Raw genomic sequence first — 23,648 nt, forward strand, 5'->3', positions numbered from 1 at the left:
TGCTGTGTCATTGAGTTTGGAAGGACCGGAAGGGTGGATGGGATGGTGGTGGTGTGGTGGGTGGTGGGTGGGATGTAGACCACAGAATGAAGGGCAGAGAGAGAGTGAGTGCGTGGGGCAGGGGGCCTGTGCTTTTATGAGCGCTGGTGCTTGTTAAAAGCAGGCAGAAGTTAGATTGGAAGCATGGCCTCACTTAGAGTATCTCTCTACCAGGCCTGACCAGTGACCATCCTGGCCAGCAAGGATTTACCCTGTCTTTAGGTTCGGGGTGGCGGGTACCGTCATTAATTCGGCTGTTCGGTGCTGCAGAGATTTTGTGACTCCCAGAACTGAACCAAAATAAATTCGTCTCTAAAAGTGGAGTATGCATCGGCCCTAAGTCGGACTAATGGGACGTCGGACTATCAAGATTTTGCCCACGACGTAACCAAGTATAACTATGTTTTGAGCTGTGCCTCTCCACCATTTGACCGTGTGTAATACAGTATGAGTACGGGAACACACAGCTGCTGTGATCTTTCTATTACGCAAAACACAAAACAACTCAAACACTCTCGTAGCCACTTATAGTTCTCTAATTAAATAAATATGAGTGAGTCAGTGGGAGAGAGAGAGAGAGAGTGACTCAAGGAGGTAGATGTGTTCTTCATGGGAGGCAGCGGGCCAGAATCTTCCACCACTCGCATTACACTGGCTTGTGATTCAATACTAGTTATTGAAAATAGCTATGTAGTCATAGTCCGTGTGTGTGTGTGTGTGTGTGTGTGTGTGTGTGTGTGTGTGTGTGTGTGTGTGTGTGTGTGTGTGTGTGTGTGTGTGTGTGTGTGTGTGTGTGTGTGTGTGTGTGTGTGTGTGTGTGTGTGTGTGTGTGCGCGAGGGTATTGGTGTGTTTGTGTGTAGGGCAGTGGTTTTCAAACTTTTTTATGTGAAGGACCCCCAAATTGACACTTATTAGCCCGCGGACCACCAGTTGAAAAGATATGGTAGGGACCCCCATATAAGAGAAGATTTTTACGTGACCACTGACGTTAACCACTGACTGGTTCTCAACCAGTTTATTTTCAAGAACCCCCAGTTTGACATGTATTAGGCTACGGACACCAATTTATATTGTAAAATCAATGTTACTTTAACTCTCTTGACTTGAGAATGTACAAATGGAACCAAATGGACCCGTCCATTTGGTTCCATTTGTACACTCTCAGAGTTACAGACCCATAAGGGTCCATTTGGTTCCTAACTATCATTTAGCTGGGGACCCCCTGGAACTCCCTCAAGGATCCCTGGGGGTCTCCGGACCCCACTTTGAGAACCAATGGTGTGTGTGTGTGTGTGTGTGTGTGTGTGTGTGTGTGTGTGTGTGTGTGTGTGTGTGTGTGTGTGTGTGTGTGTGTGCTCGCAGGCACATGCACAGCTTGCCTATCTTTCACACGTCGCTTCAAGTAGATCAACCCTTTTCCCCGCCTCCCTGTTCCTCTGAGTTTGTGTAGACTAGAGCAAGGGTCTTCAACAGGGGGTCCGGGACCCCTAGGGTATTCTCATACTGCAGGGGGTCCTCCAAATCTTTGTGTGATAGAAGCTGTTTTTTCCTAATTTTTTATATTAACCATTTGAACCCTAGAGTCCATATTCTGAGAATTTTAGCCAAAAATAGCATATCTACAAGCTCACAACGCCTCGCGCGAGCTTGTAGATCGGCTATTTTCGACAAAGAGGTTTGGTGTAGAGGGGAAAAAGAGCAGACTAAGTACAGAGTGAAAGGTCAAGTTTATTAAGTATTGACGGTTCAAGTGGTTAAATATCTGAAAACACAAATTGACATGAATTCAAAATACACTGATGATCGTGCTGTCAAACGATGAAACTATATTGAATCTATGAAAATGTTGTGGGGGTCCCTGCTCCATCTCTCTCTCGACTAAGGGGTCCTTGGCCTGAAAACGTTGAAGACCCCTGGACTAGAAAAATAACTTCCAATCGTATAACTTTTGGAGTGGTTGACACATCGGTTAAGAAATGTGGTGTCTGAGATTCACAACGTTACGAGGAAGCTGATCAATATCTGATCCATTTATCATCGTTTTCACAGAGGCAAGAAGCGCCTCTGTGAGCGTGGTGTTATTTTCTTTCCATTTAAGTCATTTTCTTCTCTCTCGCCCGTGTTTTTTGTTTGCTTCGTGCGTGTTTTGTGTGTGCTGAAGCGATCATTGCGCCTCTGTGAGCGTGGTGTTATTTTATTTCCATTTCATTCATTTTCTTCTCTCTAGTTTGGAAGATTTCCTAACGGGGAGGAGGGGGAGTGGGGTCGATCTACTTGAAGCGACGCGTGAAAGATAGGCAAGCACATGCACACATAGGGTTTGAGACGCAGAGGGAGGGAATGTTTGAACACTCTCCTTCCTGCCTCCGCCATGCTTTAACCTGCTTATTATCTCTCGTCAGTGTAGAATATTCACTCAGTCAGTAATAATCATGGCAGCGTTGTGTTCCATGTCTGTCTGGCTGCTGCTCGTACACAGGTGAAGCCTAATTCGTAGTCTGTTGCCAATATTTAAGGTGACAACGTTGGCGGCTTGAGAGTTGGTTGGTGTAGAAGCCACAAACCATCATGCTTACAAGTGAAGTGTGAGGGAGGGAGGGGGGGAGGGGGGGGGGGCAAGAGGGAGAAGAAGAAAGAGGAGTATGAATAGAGTAAAGTTTGAGTGAGGGAGAAAAGGAAAGTGGAGGGAGAGGAAGAATGAAAGGGGAGCATGTTGACAAAGCTCCCACTCCACTGTTCTCTCTCTCTCTCACTCTCTCACTCTCTCTCTCTCTCTCTCTCTCTCTCTCTCTCTAGCCCCCTCTCTCTGTCTGGAAAGGTTATTTCTCTCTATCTGTCTGTCTCTCTCTTTGAAAGAGAGAAAGTTTCTCTCTCTATTTGTCCCCGTCTCTCTGAAATAGAATGACTGAATGTTCCCTGTTCACAAGTCCTCTCTCTCTCTCTCTTCTCTTCTCTCTCTCTCTCTCTCTCTCTTTCTCTCTCTCTCGCCCTCCCCCCCCCCCCCCCACACACACAAACACACACACACACACACACACACAAATGTCCATAGACAGATTTTGCATCCTCCATCAAAAATGTACCTTTCTGTTCAGTTTCTTAGCACCACATTTTTCGTCACCTTCTGTGTTTCCTCCACACTTTTCTCCGCACAAGCTCTCTCCCTTTCTGTCTGTCCTTCTATTCACAGGGAGGGAGGGCTGGTGGGGTGTGTGTGTGTGTGTGTGTGTGTGTGTGTGTGTGTGTGTGTGTGTGTGTGTGTGTGTGTGTGTGTGTGTGTGTGTGTGTGTGTGTGTGTGTGTGTGTGTGTGTGTGTGTGTGTGGAGAGGGGAGGGGAGGGGGGTCTTCCAATTGAAATTCTTTGTAGGGTCTCCATGGGAATTGTAAACTTTGCAGAGGTAAAGAAAAGACAAGAGCGAGCAAATCAAAAGGAGAAAGAGAACGGGGTAGAGTTTGTGAAAAGCTAGCCTTCGCCGCGTCACAGAGAAGCAATGAGACGCACGCACGCACGCACGCACGCACGCACACACACACACACACACACACACACACACACACACACACACACACACACACACACACACACACACACACACACATACACATTCAGAGAGAGAGAGAGAGAGAGAGAGAGAGTGTGTGTGAATTGAGTGAGTGAGTGAGTGAGTGAGTGAGTGAGTGAGTGAGTGAGTGAGCGAGCTAGTTGTTCCAACAATCTTTATACTCTGTATACTGTATATATAACATGTTCATAACGCCAAAATGTGACATAGCTCTGTTTACACAATGCTGTACCCCCTCCCCTGTATATATGTTCCCCCTTTTCAACTGTGTCTATTATATTTGGCACTTGGCAATGTAAACATATTTTCTCTCATGCCAATAAAGCTCCTTGAATTTAAAATGAGTGAGTGAGTGAGTGAGTGAGTGAGTGAGTGAGTGAGTGAGTGAGTGAGAGAGAGTGCATGTGTGTGAACAGACATTCAGTAGTTCCATTTCACTTCTGGAATATTTTACTTTCTTTTCTGTACAGGTCTGTTTTTTTTCACCCTCTCCTTTCATTCATCTCTTCTATTCTGTCCCATTCCTCTTTTCATTCTCTCCTTCTTTCTTTCTTTCTTTCTTTTCTTCCTCCTTTGTCACCTGTCACCCCTCCCTGTCCCCTCCTCCCTCTCTCCATCTGTTTTCCCCTCTCTGGCTCCAAAGCTAAGAAGGGACAATAGAACCCCATGCTGTGTAATGGTGTGTGTGTGTGTGTGTGTGTGTGTGTGTGTGTGTGTGTGTGTGTGTGTGAGTGTGAGTGTGAGCGTGTGTCTGTCTGTTGACGTGTCAACTCAAAGCTCATCTCCTATTCGTTGCTTTGTTCCCGTAGGTCGATGATGCCATGCTCATGTTCGACAAAACAACCAACAGACACAGAGGTATGGAAAACTACACACACACACACACACACACACACACACACACACACACACACACACACACACACACACACACACACACACACACACACACACACACACACTCGGATGGTAATGTGTGGTGACTCAGTAAAAGGGACACCCACCCAGATTATTCCTTCATGAATTAAAGGAGGAGCAATACCGGCGGTATATCATTATCATCACCATCATCATAGTTTTGCATTAGAAATAATGTTTAAGAAAGTGTGCAATAGTTATCTGTTGTCATTTCCTGCTTAACCAGCTCCTGGGTTTCTGTGTTATCTTGTTTTGTGCTTTCTCAGAGTAATATGATAGCAATGCTAGGTTACAGTTAACCTGGCGTCGCCAGACTTTCCCCTTCGGAGGAAAAGCTGGTATTCATTCTAAGACTATAGCTGTGTGATCCGCTTTAGAAAAAAGAAAAAAAACAGTGGTTCTGGTGGTTGGTTCCGGATGGCGTCGCATTGTTTCTTGTTTCCACTGGCTTGAGATTCATGCAAATCAATTATTTTGTTCTCGCTAGTCGCTCTATGAGTTAGAATTGGAGCTGGGACTCGATTAAAAAAGTTAATCTAATTCATTAGAGGCTTTGTAATTCCTTAATCACATGTTTAATCGCATACATATTTGACTGAGAAGCAATTCAATTTCAATTAAAACGCATTTTGTTATATATTGTTATATATTTCCCATCCACTGGGCCGAGCAAATACGCGGTCTGATCGGCGGCGTCTCCCATTGCGTGCACTGGGGTTTGTTGACTGTTGGTAGGTGCACTGATTGGTTAGTTTGAGTAACTTTCGCACCCCTAGATCTATCTACAGTGGAAAAAATGATGAACATGACTAGAGTTGAGTTTAGCCAGTACCATGCAGTGGAGAAAGGTGCCATTTCCAAGTTTGTGAGACAAGGAAAGGAAAGGAGGGGTAAAGGGGAAGCTGGTTGGTGGAGCTGGAGGAAGTGGTTGAGAGTTGATGAATCAGATGCTTTAATCTGGGCTCAGTGGAGGTGAACCACTCTCCTTCCAACTTTCCAACAGCACGCTGACAGGTGGGCTATGAGAGGCTTTTCTTATCGCCTCAGCTTCTTGTGTCAGAAGGGGGGGTTACAGGTCAGTGGGAATTGGGTCAAGTCCAACATTGTGGTCACTGGTCAGTCAGTCCTCTTTAGCAAACTCTGCATGTACTTATTCGTGATACATACTGTACATTGACAATAAATGGTAGATAGATAAATGTGTTTTTTTGACAACTTGTCTAAACACAATTTTACATCGCTATAGTGTCTGAGGTGCAGTAAAAACACTACCAAACTGGACGTTACACAGGGGGACTTTTAACATTCATTTGACCACACTTAGTATTCTGATCTCAAGCATTTCCAAAAATGCTTTGTGATGTTGCATCTTCCCTAACATGTAAAAACCGGGTGAGAAATCATACATGGCTGCCATGTAAAATCATGGCACTTTAAAACAAAGTGCTCTGCTCCATTGACAAAGTTATTTAGTACGTGTTAGATAACAGTGTGTTCCTCCCTCTCTCTCTCTCTCTCTCTCTCTGTCTCTCTCTCTCTCTCTCTCTCTCTCTCTCTCAGGTTTCGGTTTCGTTACCTTTGAGTGCGAGGACGTGGTGGAGAAAGTGTGTGAGATCCATTTCCATGACATCAACAATAAAATGGTATGTATACATTTCACATGAACCCCAGCAATGTGGTGTGGAGGGAAAAAAGAGGTGGGCCAGTATAGACCCCTGGGGGACTTTGGTCACTGATTCATTATTAATTAGTTAATTCTGGTTTGGTTTTGGGTTGAGAATTTACACTTTTGATGGAGATAATGTATTTCTGACCAATGTTCATTTCATGGAAATAGTCAGTGTATACTGAAGTAATTACTCGATTAATTACTCGTTTATTCAAAAGTACAAATTATGAAGTACATTTTCAGACATTGTACAGTGCAGTACCACTGTCTACTACAGTAAAAGAACAGTAGTCAAGTAAATGTACTTAATAGTTACTGTCCAACAAGCCCTAACAAAGCCAGTAAGCCCTATGCTTTGAATATGCCAACAATGTGATTATGGGAGATAAAATACACTGATGAGTAGGGCATGGTAATGCATAATGTTTTTCCCACCGGCATCTGTGTGTGAATGTATGGACATGTGATTATCCCTTCCTTTAGGTTGAGGTGAAGAAAGCCCAGCCCAAAGAAGTGATGTCACCGACGGGGTCAGCCAGGGGTCGTTCCAGAGTGATGCCCTATGGCATGGATGCCTTTATGCTGGGCATAGGCATGCTAGGTAAGATCAAAGCCTGTAAGTATGAAGAGAGCACGCTGATATTTCCATTACTGACAAAAAGCCCCTTTGGCCATCGCATTCAGAGGCACGCGTGTTTTGTTTGTGAAGCCAGACCAATGCTTGTTAATGCAAACATTATTGAGGTATTTGGCAAAATGGAAAAGATGCTTTGAACGCTCTCCCCCCCGCCTTAATGCTCGCATTTTGGTATTTGTGATAGATATTTATGCAGACCATCTGGCACCTTCATCATTCCACAAAGTAGAACTAGTCTTACTGAGTAGTGGGGTCAAGGAGGTAGATGTGTGGAGCCAGAGGGAGATGCTCATGTTGTCTGTGGTTGTTTGGTGCCCTCTACTGGACAACACTGTGTATACACTCTGGGCATGTTTGACATAAATAGACATGTTTGGATATTATCTTATTCGTTGCTGTTGGGTAGAAACTGTCCAAAACTTTTCAGGTAGTTATTATTTAGTCACAAGATCTTGTTAACACTTTTCATTGGTTACATATTTATAAAACCCACAAGCACACCCAAGCACTTACATCTTTTATAAATAGTGAAAATAGCCGATCTACAAGCTCACAGCACATCACGTCACAATGCGCTGTGAGCTCTTAAATCTACTATTTACTAGTTACTTTTGTACGACACTTGTATGATGAAGTATACAGGAATTAATTTTTGAAACAAGGTTTCTGTCCGACAGCAACGATATATTTGAACGTTTAAATTCTTTGCAGAAATGTATTTAAAAGTGTTTTATTCTCTTTGCCCACAGGCTACCCAGGTTTCCAGACTACAACCTACACTAGTCGCAGTTACTCTGGCATTGCCCCTGGATACACTCATTATCAGTTCCCTGGTAAGTCCATCAGTGGTGTAAAATAACTAAGTACTTTTACTTAAGTACTGTACTTAAAGCTATACTGTGTAAGTTGCTCAACTAGTGGTCAGTAGCGTTATAGCAAACCGCGGTCGCGTCTGCTTTTTTCGGCCGTTTTTCGCCGCGGACCGGGCCTTCAGACCACCACGTCCGCCTCGCCTCGCCGAGACCTATCCATAGAGGTCTTTCGTGTCCCTCTACGAGCCTCGGTTGGGGAGCTACATGCTAAACTCCTAGCCCAGTGTAAACACTGCAGTGTATTTCCTGAAGAGCTCGGCAGTGTATGATCTGGGCTTTGATTGGCCGGTAGGGAGACACGTGTACAGAATGATGCATATGACGTAAGGGAAAAACAGCCCCGGTCACGGCCACCAGGGCTCAGTAGAACACATATAAAGAAAAGGCTTTGGGAGCTGAAATGAACAGAGTGGGTGTTCTAAAACTTTAGCGATTTAATAATTAGGACAATTTTAAGATTTGTTTTATTAAAAAAGTTACATAGTATAGCTTTAAGTACAGTTATAGGTATTTGTACTTTACTTGAGTATTTCCAGTTTTCAGTACTTTTACTTCTAATCCACTACATCTCGGATGCAAATATTGTACTTTTACTCCACTACAATTATTTGAAAACTTTAGTTACTAGTTACTTTGCAGATATAAATTATAATATCATAAAACATACATAAACCACTTTACCCCTATTTTATACCATGGCTATTTGAAAATAGCCGATCTACAAGCTCACAACGTGTCGCATTGCGACGCGTTGTGAGCTTGTAGATCTGCTATTTTCAAACATTTTGTACTTTTACTTTTGGTACTTTAAGTACATTTTGATGCCAATACTTTCGTACTTTTACTCAAGTACATTTTGAATTCTGGACTTTTACTTGTAAAGGAGTATTTCTACATTGCTGTATTGATACTTTTACTTAAGTATGAAATGTAAGTACTTTTTACAACACTGAAGTCCATACACCTACTGTATGTTCAGCTTGTACGAGGTGTCTCTGTCTCAGCCGCTGTAATTCTCTGCACCCCCGTTATTCAACCTCATGCTGCACATTCTTTCCAGACCTTTACCTTTTCGCAAAATTATTTCTCATTCCTCGAATAATTTTGACAGCTACAGTTTGATGCTTATTATTAATAACCTTTCCATGTATTCATGCTGCTCACTCCCATGCAGCCTCATCTCAACTTTTAGGAGTCCCTCTGGGCTCTATACTAGTGTCATTTTATGTTTTAGCGCTTCTAAATATCTTCACAGATGATTTTCTGTGCAGGTTTTCCCTAAAATATGACCGCTGGGGGTTTAAATGGTTAAAATTGCAGTCCATACAATGTGTATGTCCTTCAGGGTATTCAAACCCAGGCCTCCTGTGCAGGAGACTAAAGTTCTACCAGTGAGCTAAGAAGGATCACCTGCTGCTTGGGCAGGAGATATTAAACTTTGAGCTTCAAGCTGGTGATGTGTCGTTCATGAGTGATTCGCTCATAAGAACGAATCACAAGAAAGATCCATGAAAGATTCGCTCATTTCCTTAAATTGTAACGTTCACTCTTTCGTTCACCCCTCCTCCCCTCCGAGTCCAGTGGTGGAAAAAGTACTCAAATGTTTTACTTAATACTGCAATGTAGAAATACTCTGTTACAAGTGAAGTAAATGTACAAAAGTATTGGTATCAAAATGTACTTAAAGTACCAAAAGTGGGCAGAATGTCCTATTTGATGTTTTCAAATGTATAAAAATCTTTTGAAAATAGCAAAAGTAGTGAAAATAGCCGATCAACAAACAATCCATCGCAATGCGACTCACTGGGAGCTTGTAGATTGGATATTTGCACAAAACAGTGCATGTGTGCGTGTGTGTGTGGCTTTGTAGCCTTGCTGGTGGACGGTAAACTGTATTTACCTTCAGTGCTCTCTCTTGCCCTTTTCTGTTTCTAGAATTCCATTTAGAGAGGACCCCCCTCCTGACATCATCCCACCCCCATGAGCTGGCAGGTCAGTGGCTCGCCTTTTGTCCTCACAGCCTGGGTTTGGTTTTTGACCCAATAAGACTTGAGGCCGATTCTTATGCCTTCTAAATCAGTAGTTCTCAATCTTTTTTGTGCCAAGGACCCCGAAACACTTTCAAGATTTTCAAAAATGTTCAAAAATAGCAGATGTACAATTTTGCAGCGCGGCACAAAGTGACGCCCTGTGAGCTTCTATATCGGCTGCTTTTGAATAGCCTCAATGCTTAAATCTAAAATGATACAGATGCTCTCCTGGTTTTAAACTGTTGTTAACCCTTTTTGTGCCTATCCCGAACAAGTTCGGCTTTATTTCAATCCGATACAATGTTTTTTTTTGCTATTTTATTTACCCTGAGCTGCTTGTAGAGATGTGGGTGGTCTTGGCTCGTCCTACGCTTTCCAACGAGTGATCCTAGATGGTCTGACGATTTATTCCATTGAAAATGGTTTAAAATAAAGTTTAGAGCCCCCACAAAAAAAACTCAATCTATACTGTCGGCGGCGCGACGTATTCCGGGGTGCCTATCCCGGACTAGTCCGGGATATTTAATAAAATGAATTAATTAATCGGAGGCCTCAACGAAGCCCCGGTCTAATTTTCCATCCATGGCCGGGGCCGCGACTCTGTTTACATCGGCCCGTAATCGGGCAACGCGGCCGCACCGCGCCGCCCACTACAATACAAACTCACATCTTTAGAGACCTTTTTCTCTGAACTGTGTTCCCAGTGCAGCGACATAGTTTTTTTGCAACTAAAATAGCTTCAGATCGGGCTTCTAAAAAATAAAGAAGCTAATAGCTAACTGTTAGCTAACTTCCTCCTCTCGTCATCCATAACAGTGGGTACAGTGAAATCACAAGGCACTACTGCCTCTGTAGACGGATGTTACAGCGAAGGCCTATACAGAAATGTCTGGCACTCTAGCGGCACCTTGTGGCCCGGGCACAGTATGAGTTAAACTGATATCGTGAGCAGGAAAATCCTACTAGATGGATAGTTGTTGTAAATCAATATGTAACATTTATATTAACTAATATTCCTTTTAATCATTTCGCTTTTTATTGTTGCCAAAGTGTCATAGACAAACAGGCTTTTTGTTTAGTGAGTTCATTCTGACTCTGACATGCTTTATGACTATATGAGTTCAGACAGAACTACCATACCAGTAAGACTCCCTAATCGGGAGATAAGCGACCGTCAGGTCGCAGCGTGATTTTAGGCCAAAATGTGTAGGAGCAGTGTCCAAAAATGTGTTTGAAAAAGTCGGCCTGATGGAGGCGCTATATGGGACAGATCCATGTTGATGACATGAGTGTAGACATACTGTGTAGCGATTTGCGTGATTTTAGGGCCAAATCTGTAGGAGTAGTGTCCAAAAATGTGTTTTAGAAAATCGGCCTGAAGGTGGCGCTAAATGGGACAGATCCATGTTGATGAGATGAGTGTAGACATACTGTGTACCGATTTGCGTGATTTTAGGGCAAACATTTTATGAGCAGTGTCCAAAAATGTGTTTTGCAAGAATCGGCCTAGAAGAGGGGCATGCAAGCATTTGTAGCTCTTTCTTCACTACATTGATGCTGCCATCTAGTGGCATTCGGTTGTACTTGTATCTTCACTTGAGTATTGCCAGCTATGTAATCCACTGTACTCCAATTGGTTTTTGAGCGGTGGTCACACCGTCTCGTATACGTGGCCGTGTGTGTGGGTATGCGTGAATCTTTGTTCAGTCGCACAGGTCACAGCACTGACCATGATACTGACATGCTTGACCATGCTTCTTTTTTAAAGGCTCATAGAACCTTTAAAATGTATAAAATGTGACATACACCCTTTGCGCTCCAAGCCCCCTAATATTTTTCATGATAAGGATACTTTATGGGGCTGAGCTTTATATCTGTTGTCATAATTTACTTATACAGTATCAATTCAAGAGATAAAACACCTTGTTTCTATTCTGTTCTGTCCCTCAGCTATTCCCCTGACTGCATATGGACCAATGGCAGCAGCAGCTGCAGCATCAGCATTAGTTAGAGGTATGTTTATGTGTGTGTGTGTGTGTGTGTGTGTGGGGGGGGGGGGGGGGGGGGGGGGGTGCGCGTGCGTGCGTGCGTGCGTGTGTGCGCGCGCGTGTGAAAATAGACAATCTAGAACGGCTGTTTTCACTGAATAATGTCCGCCTACTATCCTCATCATACTATCATAGGGATGCTAGGATTCATAGGGGTGCTAGGATTCGTTAAGGTAATGGTATGATGATGTTGAGTGCTCTTGTTCTTGAATATCCACAAACGTGTGAATGTGTTTGGATTTGTGTACAAGGCAAGCATAAAGATAGATTGGACAGTAGATGGATGGATGGATAGATATGAATGTAATACATACATATACAGTACATACAAGAGGGGTCTAATTACTTTTCCATTCCATATCGCTACCTGGGATAGATGGATTGGATGGATGGATGGATGGATGGATGGATGGATGGATGGATGGAATCAGAAGCCTATTAACACTTAACAGTCGTACCTGATGTGTTTCTCTCAGGCTCCACCCCTTCTCGTACGGCAGGCTACCTGGGCACCAGCAGTCCCGGGCCCAACCTGGCTGACCTGTACGCTGCAGCCAATCAGGACTCAGGAGTGGGCAGCTACATCAGCGCTGCCAGCCCCGCCCCCAACTCAGGATTTGGCCACAGTCTCGGGGTAGGCCACGCCCACACGCCATCGTCACATGGTCATCATGGGACGCACATGCGTATGGTATGGTCGCTGTCGGGCAGAAACCTTGTATCTCCAAATTCTCCATATTACGTTTTCTTTTGTCTTGTCATAAATGAATGCCTTACTTTGTCTTACAAGAGAGTCTCGCAAAATTAGCCGATCTATTAGCTCACTACGCGCTGCGTCGTGACACGTTGAGAGCTTGTAGATCGTCTAATTTCTCTGTGTTTTGAATTGTGCAATGAAATGTCTAACTGTGTCTGTGGGCTTTATAAACGCTAGACAGGCTCAGGAACGATTGTCCCTGAGCCTACTATTGGAGAGTTGCGTCATTCTCCGTTCAATTCATGGGGTCAGGTCTTCTATTGGCGAATAGTGACAAAGCGCTGAACTGGAAGTTTACAGAATGCATTGAAGTCTTCCGGGGTACATGAACCACGTGACCGGCACTGTTTCTGACCCTGCATTGGCAGAACTCTCTATACAAGGCTCTGGATTGCCCCACCCGGTTATCCAATACCATTTTGTACCCGTAGTCAGAGCACCTGTTGCACCTGTCTTCTTCTTCTTTTGTGTGTCATCGTCCGTCTTTCTGTGTCCCCTTTATGCCCATATATGGAGATTTCTGTATCTGTCAATCTGTGACTGTGTCCCTTTTATGCCCATACTTTATATGGAGTTCCATGTGAGGCATGTCCAAATATTTAGTCCAGGCCAGTCTATGATGTCAGTGCTATGACGTCATAATGAGGACATCAGGGTACTCCATATATGGTGATTTTTGATCCGACCGCCTTCCCTCTCGGTTTATCACTCCCTCGGGTGACGGGTGCTCGGCATACGCATGCCGAGGTTCAAGTCGATTGTTTTTCCATTTTTGGAAAAGTAACAGTTTTGGACATACAAGGTTTTCCACCCAGTAGCGAGGTATAATATCTTTTATTGTTTTGTATTTATATGTATTATTTGTTTGTCCTATCCACAGGGTCCTCTTATTGCTACTGCCTTCACTAATGGCTACCACTGAGGAGACTCAGGTCACTGGACAGGGGCGGGCTCTTCTCTGCAGATGAGCCAATCAAAACTGCCGGGGTGTCCATTCTTGGCTAAATGCGATTGGCCGGCCACAGGCTCGACCGCTGCAGCCCTGGCCTGCTGTGACTCCACCCACCGACCGAAGATCTTCTTTCAAAAAACCTTGAGTTCTGTTTTTTCTTTGCTACTAATCTTACCACCATGACCCCATTTGTCTTTCCTCTCCTCTCCTTTTGTCCACGTGTAGGCTGATTATTAGAGCTCCAATATCCTCTTCTTTCACCACTTTCTCTGCAGCTTGAAAAAAAAAGAACAAAAAAAACTAAAAAAAACACAAAAAGACAAAAAACGACAACGAGAAAAAAAAACCAAGAAGAACGAACCAACTCTGTGTAAAGGTTTGCCATTGAGTTCATGGCAAGTGTCACAGAGGACTCTCTTTTTACTTACTTATTAGATATTTTTTATTTTTATTTTATTATGTTGTTTCATTTCTCTGTGATAAAATGCTGTTTCATCACAAAAACCCTTTGAAACTGTTACCGAGGTGAGTGGAGAGAGATGACGTGCCACAAAGCTGGGTTCATCCTCCTCCTCTAAAATGAACCCAACCACTTTTAACAGAGGAAGAACAAATTAAAATCAGTCAAACTCATTTTTTTACCTTGTGTCACAAGAAAGATGGAAAAAAAACTAAAATGTATATTTTGGTAGTCTTTTAAAGCAAACCTTTGTAATATTGTTATTAATATTGACGGTGATGATGATGATGATGATGATGATAATCTGTAAGGTATTTTATTCTGTAATTGGTTTTAAAGCAATGTTTTTATGTCTTCTTGTAAGATATTGTACATAGAGTTTGGGATAAGGGAGGGTTGTTTGGGTGGAAGGGTTACTAAACCAGTTTAAGCCTGATTTGTACTTAGTTGCGCATTGTTGTCTCGCACCGAAAATAGCAGATCTACAAGTTGACAACATGTTGCGCTGCGACCCGTTGTCAGCTTTTTGGCGCGCGACACTGGCCTGCGCCCAAGTACAACTCAGGCTTTTAGCATGTCAATGATTTGTTTGAAAAGAGTTAAGGTACTGGCTGTGATTTAACTGGATGTGATCAACTACTAAGTGTGGTCATCTCAATATATGTTTCCTCGTATGCATCTGGTGTACATAATGTAGGCCAGGTCCCATCCCAGTGGTCTCTCAAACCAGACGACTCTTCCACAATCTTCGAATGCAATACAGTAGTCTGTAACGTCACCTCGCAAAAGTTGTAGCATAGCAATCTGTCATCTGTTATTTCCGTTCACAAATGTATATTTTAAAATATCTCAACTATATTTTTGAATTTCCATTTCTGCCACGCAGCAAGCTAGATAGGCTTCGACTGATTCGATTTCCAGTAGGACTTGTATTTACGCGATTGAGAAAGGCGAAGCGGGACATCCGCTCTATTTTCTACGCATCTTTCAGCGCTTCCCGATGTACAGACTGTTAGGTGGAAGCATTTGAATATTGTGTGAGTCAATGATCTGTCTCGAGAGACTACTATCCCAGCATTGCCTCAGGCACGATGCATCGGTACATCTTAAGAAATAACCTTTTATGAATATGTTTTTGCATATCCATTCAGTTCAATGAGTCAAATGATGTTAGTCTTTCAAATTCATCATCCATTTACTTGCCTTTGAAAAAGCACCAATGATTGTATTATTTTGCGATCATTTTATTAACATGATGGACTAGATTTCTTAATGTACTCATGAGACCTGGTGAATAACTGAAATGCTCTGACATCATGAAACGTGTTCAACTTGAATTCATAATAATGGATTGGCACGAAGGACAAAGTACGACTTAAAGGATTTCGAGGAATGGGGGTTTAATGGGATTGGGGGTTCACTTGACTACCATTTTTGGAAAGGATTATATATATATATTTTTGTTGCATTTTCCTTCATAATGTTTTTGTTTCTTTCTTTATTTTTGCGATTCTTTAATACGGTGTTATCAGCCGTGAACTCAAATGAAGGACATTCAAGGAGAAGCTATTCTAAAGATCATGGGTCATGTTTTTGTCCTCTTATAAATATTGAAGGTGCATGTGCTTACAGTTGAGTGTGTGCAATTGACTGTCTGTGCACATACATCAAGTTGTAATACGGAACTACTTTTGGCATCAAAAGAGCATTTTGATTGCCAGTTTCGGTACTGATACAATTGCCTGGTTCCATTTTGGTCTATTGCCCCATCCCCTGCTTCCTTCATTTTCTTCCTATCTTTTTTCATTTAATCTTTACTGACTGATCTGAAGTTATGAACTACTGTCACTGTCAGGCAGAAACCTTGTATCTCCATATTACTTATTTTTTTCCTTTGTCCTTTGTCGCATGTCATGCCAAAGTAGTACAAATAGCCAGTCTACAAGCTCACAATGTGTCACAACTCGCAAGTTGACAAGGTGAGTTGACAAGGTGAGCTTGTAGGTCTGCTATTTTGAAGATTTTAAATGTGTTTTCACAAACTGATGACATGCCTAATAATATAGGGATGGCAGGTTTAAATTGGTTAAGTCTGTGAGTTTCATAAGTACGTAAAGGGATGACGAATATCAACATGAGCTTGTGACTAAATAACTAGTGTACATTAATTCTTTGGAATACCAGGTTATTGTTTTTTTTCCAATTTCCTGACAAGTGAGGGTTTTGGACATACAAGGTTTCCAGTGACGCTGGTTTGTGACCTTCCGTTATCCGCTGTTCCTTTTTTGTTTTTGTTTGAATGCCATTGCTACTCATTGTAATGATGGTCAGGGGTTTGGGGTGAGGAGTCACAAAGGTACTGGGACTCACCTCAGTCACTTCTATAGAAAGGACTGTCCGTATAGACCAGTGGTTCTCAAACAAGGGGGTCCCCAAATGGTTTTGGGGGTCCCCAGATGATTAACTTAATGTGCAACACTGTTTTCTCACTCAACAGTAAACAAACCAACCAAAAGTGTATAGCACATTTGTGACAATTTAAGGACTTTCTCTGAAATGACAAATGAAACATTGGCCAAATTGTAAAATATTAGAGGCAGAAATTGTGAAAATAGGCGATTTACATGCCCCAATGCCTCGCAACAATTGAACCGTGTTATACAAAATGTAGTGCTTCTCAGGGTGGTGGGGGGTCCCCAGTCCAAATATGATTATTTGGGGAGTCGCGGCCTGAAAAGGTTGAGAACCACTGGTATAGAACAGTGGTTCTCAAAGTGGTGTCCAGGGACCCCTCACGGTTGCTTTTACAGGGGTTCCAAATGGACCCTGTAACTCTGAGAGTGCACACGTTTCTACATCCATTTGTACCCTCTCACAGTTATGTGCGGGTCATTGACATTTGGACATTTGAGAACCACTGGTTTACTTTAGACAATACTGGCTGCGCTGGAAGGAAAATATTGAAAAAACATTTGGGTGAAAAAAAGTTCCAAGTGTGTCAAATATATACCATATTATTAGTTTGTGTTCATCTGTACAGCTCCATTCTGCTGGTTGACGAAGGCAAGGCTTGTAATGACTTCCTGACAGGGCCATTTTGTACCTCTCTCAGTCTTTTCTGGGAAAACAACACAAAACTACTGCTGGACACCAACACTGTAACTTTTTAACTTTACAATAAAGCAATAAGTTATTTTTTACCTTACAAATGAGAATAATACTGATGTTGGTAGTAGCAGATGACTTATTGATATTTCTGCGGCATTAAGACTTATTTTCTGAAGAAAAAAAAAGAAACTATATTTTTGTTTCCAGATCTTGCTACCCCTTGTACAGTGATTTTAACGATTTCTTTGTGTGTGTTGATGTCAGGAAAAGGGCCAATGCTTTTGACAGGAGCTTGAAGCTCTAATGCTTAATTTATGCTCCTTCGTACCACAGTGTCACGTGCCAAAAGTAGCAGATCTACAAGCTCACAATGGCGCGTTGCAGATACCGTGAGTGAGCTTGTGGAGCTGCTGCGGTTGCCGTGCAACACCATTGTACAACACGGTATAAATCGGGCTTAACTGTGAGCTCTTGAACAACACTTTAACAGAGCCCATTTGGGCAAATCCCAACCAAGCTTTATCACAAAGTTTTTTGTTTTTTTTCTCCCCCTTTCTTTCTCTGGAAATTTCGATTTTAAAATTCCTAATAAATTATTCTAAAACATAAAATCGTAATGTTCTTTTTTCCCTGCCCTTTTTTGTTTGCTGTACATCTTCTATAATATTTGCATATCTATTCTATGCTGGCAGATTCAGATTATATCCCAGCCAATTCAATTCTAGCCTGTACATGGCGGTATCCCCTGGCTCTCCTCATTAGATGGCTATAGTCATTATACAACACATGGGTGGAATCCAGCCAAAAATCCAGGCCAAAAACTGGCCCGAACTTCTACAATTTTAAATATATATTTTTCAAAATGTTGGTCCCTAGAATCTTTTTCTAGAAATGTAGTGGAGTCAAAAGTATGATATTTCTTTTTAAAATGAGGTGGAGTGAAAGTCATACGCTTACAAAATCAAAAAACAAACACTCCAAACATTTACGTAAAGTACATATTCTCCACCACTGACAGTAGTGAGATGATATGAGATGCCGTCATCACTGTGTTTTCAGTGGAAATCTACTCAGATGTTTTACTCATGTAACAATATCAATCACTATAAAAGATTGCAAGGTATTCGGTTGAGTAAAAGTGGACAGCAGTGGACCACCTTATGGAGACACAAAGAGCCTGCTTTGTTCCCTATGGAGAAACAAACAGCCTCCTCAAATTATTGGCTTAAGCTGTGTACACACTACAGATATATAGTTGAACGTTTAGCTTGGTAATTCAATGTTATCTCAATGGAAACCAGCTTTAAAGCTTTCAAAGCTTCGTTCTTTGTGTCCTGCATCTTTAAAGCTGGTTTCCATTGAGATTACATTGAATTACCAAGCAAAACGTTCAACTATATATCTGTAGTGTGTACACAGCTTTAGTGTGACAAAAACAAAAAAATATCCATGAATTAAAGTCTCCATGGGGAAATCGATAGAAAAAAATATATATATGTTTGGGGGTGAGCTATCCCTTTAAGTACAGTGTCATGTACTGGGGGTCACATAGCAAAAGAATGGCAAAGTCTACATAATTCAAATATTTAAGTTTAGATTTACAGAAAAGAATCCAAAAAAGGGGGTGAGGTGTGAAGTTTACACTATGCAGTGTGTGAATGTGTGGAGTGTGTTGTGTGCGTGTTGTATATAAAGGTGCAAAAATCCTAAACAAAAGGGCTAAGCCCACTCAGGCCAATGGCACCCAAGACAGCACTGGGGAGGAACTAGAGAAAGGAGAGGTCCTTATATACCCTCCTCCACACCCATAACCCAGGTGTATCAAGTTGGCCTGACGGCCTGCTCCACTCTGGCAATCACTGGGGCTGCGGCTAGCCAACAGTGAGGCAGAGGGTCAGGGCCGTCACAACAGTAAAATGTACTTGTTGCTTTCCATCACTGAAACCTGTAAAGCTCATGTCATCAGCATGGATGGGGGCCAACAGCGACAGTGATCTTCTCTCCTCTCCCACCCACGGGCGTCACAAGCGGGGGAGGAAACGTGGGACAGAGTTACCAGGGCCCAAGGTGGAGGGGCCTTAATCATTATACTTTAGCTATTGAAAAATAGCAGATATACAAGCTCACAGTGCCGCGCCATGCGAGCTTGTAGATGTGCTATTTTTAGAAAATGTGTGCAAATCTTTGAATATATGTATTTATTAAGCGAACATCTGTAACTCAAATTTTGCTTCTGGGGGGTCCCTGGAACTAAATATTTTGAGATGGGGGTCCGTGGCCAAATACATATCATTTTGGGGGTCCTTCACATGAAAAGGTTTGAGCACCACTGACACAGAAACATATAGGTTTTTCAAAAAACCATAGAAGGATTTGAAATATTCAAAGACTTCACGATTTTTCAAAAATAGCAGATCTACAAGCTCGCTGTGAGCTTGTACATCTGCTATTTTTCAAAATTTAAAGCACAAAATAATGCGTAATAATGCGTTCCCAGTCTAAATGGTTTAAAACCCCTCCCCTTATGAAGAACATTCATGGGGGGCCCTCAGTGAATCCTTGTACCCAGGGCCCAGAATGTGGTGTGACGACCCTGTCTCCTCTCCTCTCCCACCTCTTGCTCTCTCCCTGGCTGCTGGAGTAGATTTTTGCCCACCCTGGAGTAAACGAGGTCAGGGTTCTGGACTGGTCGTCGTGGTCAACACACAACAAATCCTTCCAGGGTTATCCAGTGCCACAAGACTTTACTTTTTGAAATGGACTTTTTTGACTGAGATCCAACTTCTTCTATTTTTTTTTCCCCTCTTCATTGTGCTATAATGTCTCTGGCTGTGCCATGTCAGGATCTGAGGAAGAGCTCCCTGTCTGGGAGCAGGTACAGTTTTATGGAGGAAAGAGAGCCCCCGCCTCCACTTCACAGCTATCTCTGTTTGACTATTTTCACCTGCTTTTGTCCCGCGTACCCCGTCAACATTGTGGCCCTGGTATTCTCTATCATGGTAAGTAGGGGCAGTTTAGACTAGAGCATTGGTTTTCTACCCCTTTCATATGAAGGCCCATTATGTATTCAGCATTTGAGTCACGGACCATGATGAGATTTTAGCCTCTCAGACTTTGAATCTTTTGTTGTCGTTGGATAAGATTTTGTCCACAATTCCATGCTGTATATATATGGTCAACCTTACCCTGTAAGGGTCCATTTGGTTTCATTTTACTCTCAAGAGTTAAAGATCTATCAGGGTCCATTTGGTTACCAACTCTCCATCATTTAGCAGGGGACCACCTGGAACCCCCTCAAGGACCACTGGTGGTCCCTGGACCACTGGTTGAAAACCACTGGTTTAGAGGATCACATGAACACTTGAACCCTATCATCCCTATTCTAGGGTGAACCTTTGGTGAATATAGCCACTAATAAAATTATAGTAAATGCTTAGCATAAATAGCATAAATACACAAACAAACATAATGGAATAGCATGGTAAATAATGTTGACCCAGAAGAAGAAGAAGAAAAAAAAAGAAATGTTATAAATATCTAATAAATATCATCTTATAATACAATATTCTATTATTAGATTATTATAATTTCATCCATATCAAAATCATTTATAACATGCTCCGATCTTTTATATAAATGTACTTGAGTAAAATTGGCATCAACATGTACTTACAAAGTAAAAAGAAAATCAGATCTACAATGAGTGCATAGAACAGCAATCTGGGAACCCATTCGCTTAAAAGGCAAAAATAAACTTAGAGATCATTAGAACAGTGATTCTCAAACATTTTCATGTCAAGGACCACCAAATTGATATGTATTTGGCTCCGGAAGATTTGTTCAATCTTTTTCAAAATGTTGCGATACCATGCTACAACTGTGAGCTTGTAGATCGTATATTTTCAAATGACTGAAGTATAAAATACGGTTTAAAAAAGCGGTTAATCAATTCTTTATTCCTTTCTGGGGACCCCCTGGAACCCACTCAAGGACCCCTGGGGGTCCATGGACTCCACTTTGAGAGCCACTTGCTTAGAAATACAGACTGAAGGAGAGTGTGGCTTCAGTGGACACTTAGTAACCCAGTCACACACACACCTGCTCTGCCCATCAAACATGTTTGACTTAACTTTCCACCTTAGGAAATGAATCTACAATTTGGGATTACACTTTTGACAACACAGACAGTCAGCCATCGAGGAGCCAGATATTACAGCAGCCTGTTAGCACTGTATTGTGTTACTACACTTCACATACACATACATCACATCACGTGTAGGTCTTGTAGTGCCACGACTGTTGTGTTGCCAACATTCCAAAGAAGACAGATCATTCGAATACATGTAATTTGCTGGATCAGACTGGATAGACTGGTGTATTTCAGTACACTTTAATGGGGGACATTCCTATGTCTGGGGGTGCTATTAGAACCCCGGACATTTTTAACTTAGGGGAACATAGGACCCTGTGGACATATTTTTTTCCCCTATAGGAGATTCAATTATACAGTTGAAAGCAATTGGCCAATATCAAACAGGAAATCAAAATCAAGGCAAGAAAGAAAATCGATGTATCTGTAGGGTGAATAACTATCATTTTCAACCTTAAAGGAGAATTCCGTGGTAAATCGCTTTTTTACCTTGTTTTCCTGTTATCTTCAAAAACTGGTCCAGGTGTTTTTTTTTATCCAAAAAAGCATTCTTGTCAGCCATAAGCAATTCTCCTTATTTACATCGCTCCTAAATTTCAGTTATTATACTGTTTATAAACACACTGATGAGCTAACATACAGAGGTTACTCAATGGTAATGTTATTGTTGAGATCTGCCGTACAACGGTTCACCCGCGTTTGAAATCTCGTCTTGCGAGACTTCAGAATTCTATTGGATGCTGAAGTCTCGCGAGACGAAATTTAGAACGTGACCAGGGCAGGAATTTCATGGAGGCCATGAAGGCCATGGCTGCCGTTGCTCCTCAGTTTGGCCTTGTGCCCCTCAAACCAATGGCATGACTTGAGGCCACAGTGGCCTTATGCCAGCTAACTGTAACAATTTCTCCTATGTCTCTTTATGGTCAATATATAGACAGTAGACACCAGTGTTTTTTTTTTTTTTTTTTATGTTCTGAAATCTTAACTCCCCCGGGGCCCGATCTTTAAACCAATCCAGTGACTTTGATTGGTGCAGGGCTGAGCATGGATCAGATTGTAAATACCATAATTTATCTATTTCACTGCAGATTAGTTTATCATCCCTAAACCTTAAATTCAACAAATTATTTAATTGGACTAAAATCTTGTTTTATTTGATGGCCTTTCTGCCCTGGCATTTGGCCTTTGTGCACCCAAAAAATTTACAACACCAAAGGCCAAGTGGCCTTGCCCCTAAAATGACGAAATTCCAGGCCTGAACGTGACTGAATTGTTTTACGGCCAATTCACAACAATGACGCAAACCTACAGTACAATGTTGTTGCTACTACAACAGTGTTTGTATAGAGGGCCGATATGAGATGAAAAAGTGGATTTTAAAGCGATGTAAATAAGCGAAATTGCTTATGGCCCAAGGCTGCTGTTGTGAGCTGTCAAGCCTGTCCTGGTTTCGCCAAAATTGACAAGAATGCTTTTTTGGGTAAGAAAAACACCCGGACCAGTTTTTTTTAAACAAGGTACAAAAGCGATTTACCACAGAATTCTCCTTTAACAATAGTCATGTGGATCATGTGGGTCTCTCCTGTGGTTCTATAAGTCTAGGAAAAGCCATGATCTTGGAGACTATGATGGGTCCAGGCGGCTGGGAAGGAACGCTCTATATCTTGGCGTTGCCTCCATCATCATAGGTCTCATCATCATCGCCATCTTCTGCGCAGTCAACTTGATCCACGTAAGTAAGGGCACGACTGACAGACACTGATCAGTTATTTAACTAACCTGAAATGTCTTTTGAATAATATTGTCCCGCTTTCATTTCAGTGGGACTTTTAAGGCAGTGAAAGTGGGGAGTGTATGTAATAGGATCTAAAACAGGGCTTCTGGACGACAAGGTAAAACAAAAGGATGTCCTTCTTACAGTAGGTGAACTGTGGCGTGGATGGATTGTTCATAAACCCAACGACAGGCTAACCTGGGGGACTGATCCTGCTGTCTGTCCCCCATGCTCCTACCTTTTTGGAGAAACAAGGACTATTAACAATGAAGAAAGTATCGGACACCTGTTGTTCTACAATTACCTATTGTCAATTATGTGTTTGAGGGTATTAAGGCAGCTTCAAACCTCCACATACTGCAGACCTGGTGTCTTGCATGACTGCATGCATACACATGCACAAACAACATACATGCAAATTACACAATCATAACCACAGGCACACAGAATGTACAGTATGTGCTGACTGTGTAATAGGGTAGAGTGGGGGAAAATACTACATCTACATTTTGAATTGAACAAAAGGCATATAATGTCTCATACCTGTTTATTTCCCCCATAATCATTATGGCAACGTACTGTACAGTAGGCTACTTATTATAAATAATTCATATAGTCTAAAGGAGTCTTTAAGGTGTTGGCTACATACTGTATGAATCATGCAGATCAG

At 42.1% G+C, this 23,648-nt stretch overlaps 2 protein-coding genes across 8 annotated transcripts in view; both read left to right on the forward strand.

Annotated features, from left to right (window-relative positions):
- The window catches only part of LOC308287856 (RNA-binding protein Musashi homolog 1-like), a gene marked incomplete at both ends in the record, with an annotated part of 36,916 nt that extends 23,460 nt beyond the window's left edge, over positions 1-13,456 (forward strand). The window contains 8 exons of one of the 7 annotated variants that reach the window (XM_080729163.1): positions 4,413-4,461; positions 6,082-6,164; positions 6,674-6,791; positions 7,577-7,660; positions 9,635-9,691; positions 11,680-11,760; positions 12,254-12,411; positions 13,415-13,456. In XM_080729163.1, coding sequence (XP_080585289.1) covers positions 4,413-4,461; positions 6,082-6,164; positions 6,674-6,791; positions 7,577-7,660; positions 9,635-9,691; positions 11,680-11,760; positions 12,254-12,411; positions 13,415-13,456 — 672 coding nt within the window. Of the gene's footprint in view, positions 1-4,412; positions 4,462-6,081; positions 6,165-6,673; positions 6,792-7,576; positions 7,661-9,634; positions 9,692-11,679; positions 11,767-12,229; positions 12,412-13,414 lie in introns of all 7 variants that reach the window. The other 6 variants (XM_080729162.1, XM_080729164.1, XM_080729166.1 and 3 more) reach the window with 6 other exon arrangements.
- Positions 13,457-19,025: 5,569 nt separating this feature from the next.
- Positions 19,026-23,037, forward strand: LOC308287148 (transmembrane protein 233-like; the record flags this gene model as incomplete). Its single annotated transcript, XM_080728268.1, has 4 exons — positions 19,026-19,121; positions 19,898-20,053; positions 22,802-22,936; positions 23,026-23,037. 4 exons carry the CDS (start codon positions 19,026-19,028, stop codon positions 23,035-23,037), a joined length of 399 nt encoding a protein of 132 aa, XP_080584394.1.
- Between the last annotated feature and the right edge of the window lie 611 nt (positions 23,038-23,648).

The sequence above is a fragment of the Nannobrachium achirus genome (assembly GCF_963921795.1).
Source record: "Nannobrachium achirus genome assembly, chromosome: 6".
Taxonomy (NCBI): Eukaryota; Metazoa; Chordata; class Actinopteri; order Myctophiformes; family Myctophidae; genus Nannobrachium; species Nannobrachium achirus.